Source organism: Scomber scombrus, chromosome 2, assembly GCF_963691925.1.
Source record: "Scomber scombrus chromosome 2, fScoSco1.1, whole genome shotgun sequence".
NCBI lineage: Eukaryota > Metazoa > Chordata > Actinopteri > Scombriformes > Scombridae > Scomber > Scomber scombrus.
Genome location: NC_084971.1, coordinates 12,481,211 through 12,490,404, shown reverse-complemented (window position 1 = coordinate 12,490,404; position 9,194 = coordinate 12,481,211). Strand labels below are relative to the sequence as shown.

At 41.1% G+C, this 9,194-nt stretch overlaps 1 protein-coding gene and 1 pseudogene across 1 annotated transcript; both read left to right on the top strand.

The window, feature by feature from the left end:
- The first annotated feature begins 771 nt into the window (after positions 1–771).
- kpna7 (karyopherin alpha 7 (importin alpha 8)) lies at positions 772–4,333 on the top strand. The gene is made up of 12 exons (XM_062441182.1): positions 772–840; positions 945–1,088; positions 1,156–1,241; positions 1,456–1,624; positions 1,782–1,881; positions 2,109–2,191; positions 2,411–2,497; positions 2,582–2,758; positions 2,964–3,197; positions 3,567–3,749; positions 3,862–4,008; positions 4,265–4,333. The coding sequence occupies exons 1-12, from the start codon at positions 775–777 to the stop codon at positions 4,331–4,333; spliced, it is 1,545 nt and encodes a 514-aa protein (XP_062297166.1). The 5' UTR covers positions 772–774.
- A 1,677-nt stretch (positions 4,334–6,010) lies between these two features.
- On the top strand, positions 6,011–7,667 carry LOC134001961 (NAD(P)(+)--arginine ADP-ribosyltransferase 2-like; annotated as a pseudogene).
- The last annotated feature ends 1,527 nt before the right edge of the window (positions 7,668–9,194 follow it).

The following is a 9,194-nucleotide window of genomic DNA, read 5'->3' as shown; positions in this document are numbered from 1 at the left end:
CTGTTTTGTTTTTCTGTGTTCATGATTTGGCCCCACCTGCAGCCGTTCTCTTTGATATATACAAATGAAGGTCTGTCGGTTAGTGTTAAACTACTTTTCCCGATTCGAAGGACAGGATTAAAAAAATCTTTATCGCGCTTTTTCCTAGATGACGACATCCGGTCTCAGAACATGAGAAAACAGTTCATTTTTTGTTTCTGTTTGCCAGTGATTTGATTTTTTAAATTATTCTAAATATGAAAAGAAAATCAAACCCTTTTTAAAATTTTTGCTCATCCCTTTTTGACCACGAAAAAGAAAAAAACAGCTCGTATTTTTAATTTAATCACAACCACTCGTCTTTTGTTTTAAAAACTTGATCATGAAAAGAAAATCGAATGACCAAAAAATACACGGACCAATAACAAAGACTAAAGAAGTCTGTAGATGTATGATGTGAAAAGAAATAAAACAGTTTTTTTTAACGGGTGGTCATTGATTACTGAATATAATGAATGCTATAATACTGAACTCATTATATTCTGTCTCCTTGTTTTTTTTCTTCTGCAGGTAAAACGTATCGGTCTGTCAAACATTTGGCTTCACCTTATTGGCGTAGAGGGATGCCTGCTCACTTCACTGAAAGGCTCACAGCCGCACGTGAACCAGCAGTGTTGTCACATCAATCACAGCTAATTAGACTCACCTGAGGCTGCTCTGCCACTTATAACCTACCTACGGAAAGTTTCATTACGTTTTCATCATTGTGAGTTCAGCGCAGAGGAACTGTCCACCATGCCGACCAAGAATATGACCGACGAGCGGCTCTCCAAGTTCAAAAACAAGGGCAAGGACCCGGCAGTAAGTTGACTTTTGATTTATTTTTTTTATTATTATTATTATTTAAGAGCATACATATGAATGATTTCAAAGACACTACTTGCGTGCATTTTGAACTGTTGCAGAAACTAAGAGAAAAAAGGATTTCGGTGTGCGTGGAGCTGCGCAAAGCTCACAAGAATGAACATTTCTTGAAGAGGAGAAATATAACTTTGTCGTCTCTCCCGGATGAGGAGGCCCTCTCTCCTGATCATATCTCTGACGAAAAGGTCAGTTCACGGAAATTTCCCGATTTAATTTGAGCTGGTAAAGTATAACAACTTGTCTGTCATGTAGGGTCCTTCTTTAACCATTGAAGACATCATTAAAGCAGTGAACGGCGACTGCAAGGAGAGTCAAACCCGAGGTTGTCAAGCTGCCAGGTGAGCCACCAGCTAGACACACTAGAATATACTTCAAAAAAGAAATCAACAGACCTATAGTTGCCATCTCAGTTTTTATATTGGCCTTTTTGGGCACAATTGGAAGCCCAATTGAATATTCAGACAAATTCATCCATTAGAGCTAATGTGACGTTAATCTGATCACCCATCAAACGTCACGTTTAAACTGTGATTCCCCCCTGGTCATCTAAAGGAAGCTGCTTTCCCAAGAGCGTAACCCTCCTCTGAAGGACATCATAGATGCTGGTCTGCTGACCCGCTTTGTGTCCTTCCTGGGTATGGATGATGAGCCAGCTCTTCAGTTTGAAGCAGCTTGGGCTCTTACAAACATTGCCTCTGGAACGTCTTGGCATACGCAACAGGTGTGATCATCGTGTCTAATATCTAGCCTAATTAATGTGGGAATGCTGATAGAACCTCACTTTTCCCAGTTATAAGGTCTTTACTCTAACTGGGTCTTGACAGTTTTTAGGTGTCCTTGGTGACAGAAAAGGCAAAGTTGTGTATTTCTGTCCTCAGGTGGTGGAACATGGGGCTGTACCCATTTTCATTTCCCTGCTGGCCTCTCCATTGTTGCACATAAGTGAACAGGCTGTCTGGGCTCTTGGGAACATTGCAGGTGAAATGCTACGTTAACTTAATGGGGTAGACTGACATCATGCAAGAATTTAACTTTTAATTGATAAAACTGTCAAAACAGGACTCTGAACTTGGTATTTCAATTTGGTGTTAAATATTAATGTCCAGCAAAGACAGTTGTGATGGTGCTCACGATTCAAAAGTTAAACTCCTTATCAATCCTGCTGCAGCTTGCTGTATTAACTTCATGAACTAATTTCTTGACAGGTGATGGCCCGTCTTATCGAGACATCTTGATTGACTGCAATGTGATCCCAGCCTTACTGGCCCGCATCTCCCCAGAAACACCAGTAAATCACTTTTATGAGACTAGCTCTGTATAAAGTCCTGTCTTTATATTAAAAGTTGTACATAAGTTTTTGTGGCACAAGTACTTGTGGACATTTGACCAAGCCTGACCTACAATGACATGGACACCTGAGGCCGACCTAATTAACTTAGTTTCAAGGGTTCAAGCTGTGTTTGAGGCTAAATTGTGTTGCTCTATGCTCATAATTCTTTTACTTTAGGTTGGATATTTGCGTAACCTAACATGGACCTTGTCCAATTTGTGCCGAAACAAGAACCCCTTTCCACCCTTGTCTGCTGTCCAGCAGGTAACAAAACTGTTATAAAGCTATTAGGTTTGACACACAATGCCACAAATGGACTGTAATGTTGATGTTCTTTTGTTCCTTTAGATGCTTCCTTCTCTAATCCAGTTCCTCCATCTCAGTGATAAGGACATCTTGTCAGATGCATGCTGGGCAATCTCCTACCTCACAGATGGTGATAATGACCGTATTGATGTTGTGGTGAAAACTGGCATCATCCCTCAGCTGGTGGAGCTCATGAGCCACAGTGAACTCAGTGTTATGGTATCATTGTTTCATTCAACTCTCTAAAGTTCTCTCAAATACACAATATAAACTGATTAAACACTGTAGGCTCAAAGCCTGTGACATGTTCTAGTTTTAGAAAGGAATTTAACAATTAAATGTTAGTCCTGCACTTAGACCTGATTTGTCACATGATCAGTGAGTTCCTCCTACTTGCTTCTCAACTTCATACCTTAACCTCCAGACACCAGCTCTTCGTGCCATCGGGAACATAGTGAGTGGGTCAGACTTGCAGACCCAGACAGCAATTGATGCTGGCATTCTGAACATCCTACCTCGCCTGATGAAGCACCCAAAGTCCAGTGTGCAGAAGGAGGCAGCTTGGGCATTGTCCAACATCGCAGCAGGACCCTGTCAGCAAATCCAACAGCTCATCACCTGTGGCATGCTCCCTCCTTTGGTAGAACTTCTCAGAAATGTGAGTATCACAATAGTAGCTGTGCTTGGCTATTTGAAGAAATGCAGATTATGTAATGGTTTATCTGTATAGGCCTTCTCCCAGACACTTTGACATGTTGCAGTAGGTAAAGGTGGCTGAATTCAATTTAGCTGCTTCAGTTTGCTGGCAAGCTAGTTAGGTCCTGTCTTAGGGGGACACTTGAATAGTCATCAGTAGTTATAGTAGGAATGCAACACCTTCATCAGCCTTCAAATCTACTGAGGCATCAAAGGTTTTCTGGATGGGTTCATGGCTAACTTTTCTAGAATATTCCTAATGAATAACCCATCCAACTTTAAGGTTTGAAGGGTGATCTTCATAACAATTACACAATGACCTCTCTTCCAGGGAGACTTCAAGACTCAAAGGGAGGCTGTGTGGGCAGTGACAAACTTCACCAGTGGGGGCACTGTGGAGCAGGTGGTCCAGCTGGTGCAGTGTGGTGCACTTGAGGCAATCATAAACCTGTTGCAAGTCAAAGATGCTAAGGTCATTCTTGTCATACTGGATGCCATCAATAATATCTTCATGGTGAGTTGGGGGGGGGGGGGTTGTTAAGGATTACATGAAACTGGATTTACTCAATTCTAATTTGATCCAAAACAGAACTTCACTCTGTAGCCTGCTGTACACAACTTTTCAGGCAGCAGAGAAGCTAGGTGAGACTGAGAAACTCAGCCTGCTGGTTGAAGAGCTGGGAGGACTGGACCGTATTGAGATGCTCCAGAACCACGACAATGAGATGGTGTACCAGGCAGCACATAACGTCATAGAAAAGTACTTTGCTGACGTAAGTTGCTGTATGCATGGCAAGTGATCATTTGAGTGCATTCAAAGTTTGACACCTCGACACAAACGACTGACTTTCAGGAGAGGTTGGATTCATAATGTGGCTTTTTGTTTTTTTGGGCAATTATTTGAAAAAGATTTTTCTTAAGTTTATTCTGTATCTGAAGGCAAGGAAGCCCTTTTTTATATAGCACTTTAAATGGAGAGGGGCCTAAATCAGTTGAACTGTTTTTGAGAATTTGTTTTGTTTTTTCCAGGGGGAGATTAAGGAACTGAAGGTTGACTCTACAGAAGATGCATTTGTATTTCAGAGCCCTGGATTTTAAACAAACTTTTGTACAGTTGTATATTTAGTGTCCATGTTTAAAAGTAAATAAATAAAGGTCATACAATCCATGCCTTGTTGCCAGTAGTGTGCTATAGTACTACAGTTTTCAAAGTGTGAGGTGTGCCTTTCCTGGATGATACCAGAACTTCTGGGCAGGTGCAGCATGACAAAATGAGTGAAACTAAACCTCTGGTTAGCAAACTTAAACTATGCAGGGGTGAGATTATTTGATTTTAGTACCTTCATTGAGATACAGAACAGAAACAAAGTATTACCTTGGTCCTGATGAACTATTACCAGTGTTATTTGGACAGATGACAGTTTGAGATATAAACTTTTGTTTTGAGACCTTAAAGTCCCAAGTGGCACTGAAATTTGATAGGACAAATTCAGGATTACAAATAAATGGTAAAATGCATAAAAATTGGCTGTAAAAGTTCATTTGAATGTTGTGACACATTAGCCTCAGACAGCTTGAATAATGGTTGGCAGTAAAATCACTGAAAACTAGATAATTACAAATGAACACTAAGGGTGGCTGAGCAGGCATTTGAAGTTAATCTATCATTGCAAGATATCTGCACTGAACTGGCTTTTCTAATTAAGTACTTGAAAGGCAATGAAATAAGTGATTTAATTTCCTGAGATTCATGAAGTCAAAAGATGAAAACCACAGTGGAGTAAGCAGTCTAAAGGACTTCCTAAACAACATTTCGCCATAGTGGTGATTTTCAGTTAAGTCTTGAATTGGGTTTAACTTTTAGTTTTGACTAAACTAAAATGGAAATCCCACTTGAAAGAAAAAGGACAATATTTTAATGTTATGCTTACTCATGGCCACTGAACAAACTGGTGTTGCCTCACAAAAATAAAACGACATTGGAAAGCCATGTTTTATTTGCATTTTAATCTGTAGAGTATGAGTTTGCCAGCTTTCATGCATGTTAATCTCAAACGGTTCACTTCTGGCAGGCTCGCTCCTTTTATCTCTGACTATAACTTACCTGCTGAATGAGCAAATGATAGATTAGTCAATGTGTGAAAGTCTTGTGACTGATACCTTGCCTCTTTAAGGGCTCTGCACAATTACAATAAATGTTGTATATTTTTCCACTAACTTATAGTGAGACCACACTGTCAGTAGTTTTCATAGTGATTATTGATGATTTAGAGATTTGGCACAATAACTGTTAGTCAGCAGAAAAAATTGTCTTGCTGGTTGTCTAAAAAAAAATCTGGGGAAATCCTTGGTGTGAAACAAGAAGATGGGAGTTTGGATTGACAGGATATTGGGTTTTACTGCCTGACACCCCCACTCTTTACACACCCACACCAGCTCTGATATAAGAACAGATGACTGGTATCATTTAGACCAAGGACCTCAACAGCTCTGACAGTTACAGTTCCTGCTGCACCACTGTCCTGCTGGTAAGATCAAAGAGGATGATGATTTGATTGTTTTTTCTTTGAGTACAAAAGTCATGAGTGATTTTAAAAAGAACATTTCTGCATTTTATCAATTTATAATTAGCAGAAAAAACTATGACTTTAATGCTTCAATAGCCATTTTAATGAAAAATGACTACGTACTAACTTTTAATTTCTTTGCTACAATTAGGTATCTTTCATCATGTTTAAGGACATGTTTCTTGTGTTCTGCTGCTTCTTTACAACGATGAGGCCTCTGAGTGCAAAGATGGTAAGATAACTACATGTAAAAACATAAGCAACATTGATGTTTCAATATTTCACCAAAATCTCTTAAGGTATTACCTACTCCTTAATTTATACCTGAAAACACACCACACTTGGTATTTTAATCAAGGGGGAATTCAGAGGTGGGTTTTGGGGCAAAAAAGCATTTTAAGCTATGAATTAGATTTTCATGTTTTTGTTTATAATTTCTTTTTTTTTTTTACTCATTAAAAACCCTTAAATTGTGCAATTTATTAATTTCCCCTTGACCTCATTAAAAATACCTTACATTTTTAGTTAAAATTATACATCTTTCGTAGTTATCCTGAATAGTAAAAAATATTAAATATTTGAAATGACTCATGCTGATGCCTTGTTAGTTCAGGAGCAGCAACGCATTTCTATCAAATATGATACTGCTCACAGCATACACATTATGGCCAACGAGTGGTGTTTTATACCAACACCAGATTTTGTTAAGTCAGTCAACTGTTCAATGATATTGTCTTTGAATTTGATTGGGGTAATAGTCACTGGAAGCAGCCTTACAAATTCAGAGGGTCCAATTTTAATTGTAGAATGTAATCTCCAAATTTACAGAAAGAAATAGACATGACCTCGGTGTCCTGGCTTCTTTTGCACCTCCACTTCATGATTTAGAGGTGCATTTTTATGCTAGCGTTTACTGAGCTTTGTGTAGATTAAGTTTTCTCTCATTAAAACCAGTTTTGTCATTGATGAATATTAGAAAACGGTGCTTCGAGTCTTTCAACTGCACAAACTACATGTTTTCCTGCAGTTGGTTGCTGAGACATCGGTTATACAAGAGGCTACAGTGGATCCATCTTTGACCTCTGAGAATCCAGCAAAGGCTCAGAATATCTCCATCCAGGCTACCATGCAGAAAACCACAAATACCTCAGTGAAGGTGTCTGGTGGCTCAGCACAGGTCCCCCCAAGAATTTCCAAGCTTGTCAGAATCCCTCTGAGCTTGTCTCCAGACTCTGTCGATGACATGTATTACGGCTGCTCCCAGAAGATGCTAATCAAGGTGAAACGCCACTACCTGCCAAGGAGCACGAGGGAGGGTCTGCACTCCACATACACAAAACGGTGCGCCATCAAAGCCATGAAGAGTAAAGATATCTATGACCCACTATCCTGGAATCACTTCAAGGCCCTGTGTGCCTACACAGCAGGGTCCTATGACGACTTGAACAGAGCAGTCCGCAAGGGGAAGACTTCCTATAAGACCTCGTTTGAATTCCATGCCATCCAGCTGCTGAAACTCAACCAAAGGAGCTGCTGCATGGCCTACCGGAGAAGCAAGTTGCTCTTTAGTGGGGAACCTGGACAAACCATCCGCTTTGGCTCATTTGCCTCCAGCTCCCTCAACAAAGACTTGCAGCAGTTTGGACGAAGAACCTGCTTTGAGATACGCACGTGTTTCAGTGCCTACCTCAAGTCCTATTCAGAGTTTGACTCAGATGAGGATGAAGTACTGATTCCTCCATATGAGATGTTCAATATTATCTCAGTTGACACGTTAGGAGAGAATGATTTACACTGATGTTATTTACAAGCTTGAGACTGCTGGAGTTTACAGCAGTCTCAACTGCCAGGCTGTGGATCTTTAAAATCGAGGTGTACAATTTTAAATCTATTTATATTTATTCCTTTATTGGCAGCGTCCACCAGTCAACATTTATTAAGGCCCGAGCGGCGACTGCAAGTCGCCTGGCGAAAGCCCTATTGAAATTGTAATGTTTATTATTATTATTAGGGCCCGAGCGGCGACTGCAAGTCGCCTGCTGAAAGCCCTATTGAAATTTTAATGTTTATTATTAGGGCCCGAGCGGCGACTGCAAGTCGCCTGGCGAAAGCCCTATTGAAATTGTAATGATTATTATTATTATTATTATTATTATTATTATTATTCCGACATTTCGTGCCCCAATTTCGCCCCCTTTCCCAAATGCGAAAATGCTTATACTTTTGCACGGACGTCCGGCCTCATCCGAAATTCGATATTTTTGGGTGGTCGCACATGGTCGACGCATAATGGCGGAATAGCGCCCCCTACAAAGTCCAAAAATGCCCATAGGGAATTTTGCTAACTTTGTCCTATGCTCACAAAATTCGGTACACATATGTATTATACCCACATATGCAAAAAAGCCTCTTGACCTCATGAAGTCGGCCATTTTGGTTTTGATTTTTCCCGCCTAAAATTAACTCCTCCCACAGCGTTCGCCCGATCAAGTTCAAATTAGGTACGCAACATCTCCAGACCTAGCTGAGCTTAAGTTGTGCTCTGCGCATCCGTAGGTCAAAGGGCGTGTCTGCCAGTGCTCAACTAACTTTGGCGTGCTCGCCATGTACATACGAGTGGCTCTCACGCCCACATACTTCATCCAATCAGCTTCAAACTTGCTGGACATGATGATGGCTCCGCCCTGAACGTCCCGATATATTAACTTCCCACGTAACTCATAGCCCCCCCCCCCCGGTGGTAACAGGAAGTGAACTTAAATTCATGAAAAATACATAGTTGACCCCATCAACTTCATTCCACTTCTAAAACATGCAGAACTAGTTGGTGAAGCTACATTATGAACACTGTGAAGCTACGAGTAATGGTGTCCCTGTGGGGGCGTGGCTACCATCAATTCCTCGCCATGAAAATACGTTTGGCTTTTTGATGGCTTTATTGAACACGTATCATCATGAAAATTGATACACAGGTCCAGGGTGGAGACCTCTTCCATCTGATAGGGGTGTCGCTCATGTCGCCCCCTAGTGGAAACAGGAAGTGCCATTTTTTGCATCAACATTGTCCGATTTCCACGAAAATTCACATGTGTGATGAGGGACTGACCCTGAACACACCTGCACGCATCCCATTACTGCCCCCTGGTGGATGAACCATCAAATGCTCATAACTCCCTCTTGCTTTGTCTGATTCACTCCAAACTTCACATGAGTGATGAGGGGCCGCCCCTGAACACACCAGACCATATGTGTAACTACCTGTGACTGCCCCCTACTGGATGAACGAAACATTGCATTTTTGGCCTCCTTCCAGGTTTTTTCTCACTTTCTGCTTCACGCCACAGCCCCGCCATGCCTCAGGCCCCGCGGTGGCATGGGTGAGCGAGGGCCCG

Excerpts from the sequence above, each read along its gene's own strand:
- kpna7 (XM_062441182.1), top strand. The coding sequence starts at position 775 with ATGCCGACCAAGAATATGACCGACGAGCGGCTCTCCAAGTTCAAAAAC. Across the intron at positions 1,089-1,155 it reads ATCATATCTCTGACGAAAAG|GGTCCTTCTTTAACCATTGA; the intron begins GTCAGTTCACGG and ends TCTGTCATGTAG. Across the intron at positions 1,882-2,108 it reads GGCTCTTGGGAACATTGCAG|GTGATGGCCCGTCTTATCGA; the intron begins GTGAAATGCTAC and ends ATTTCTTGACAG.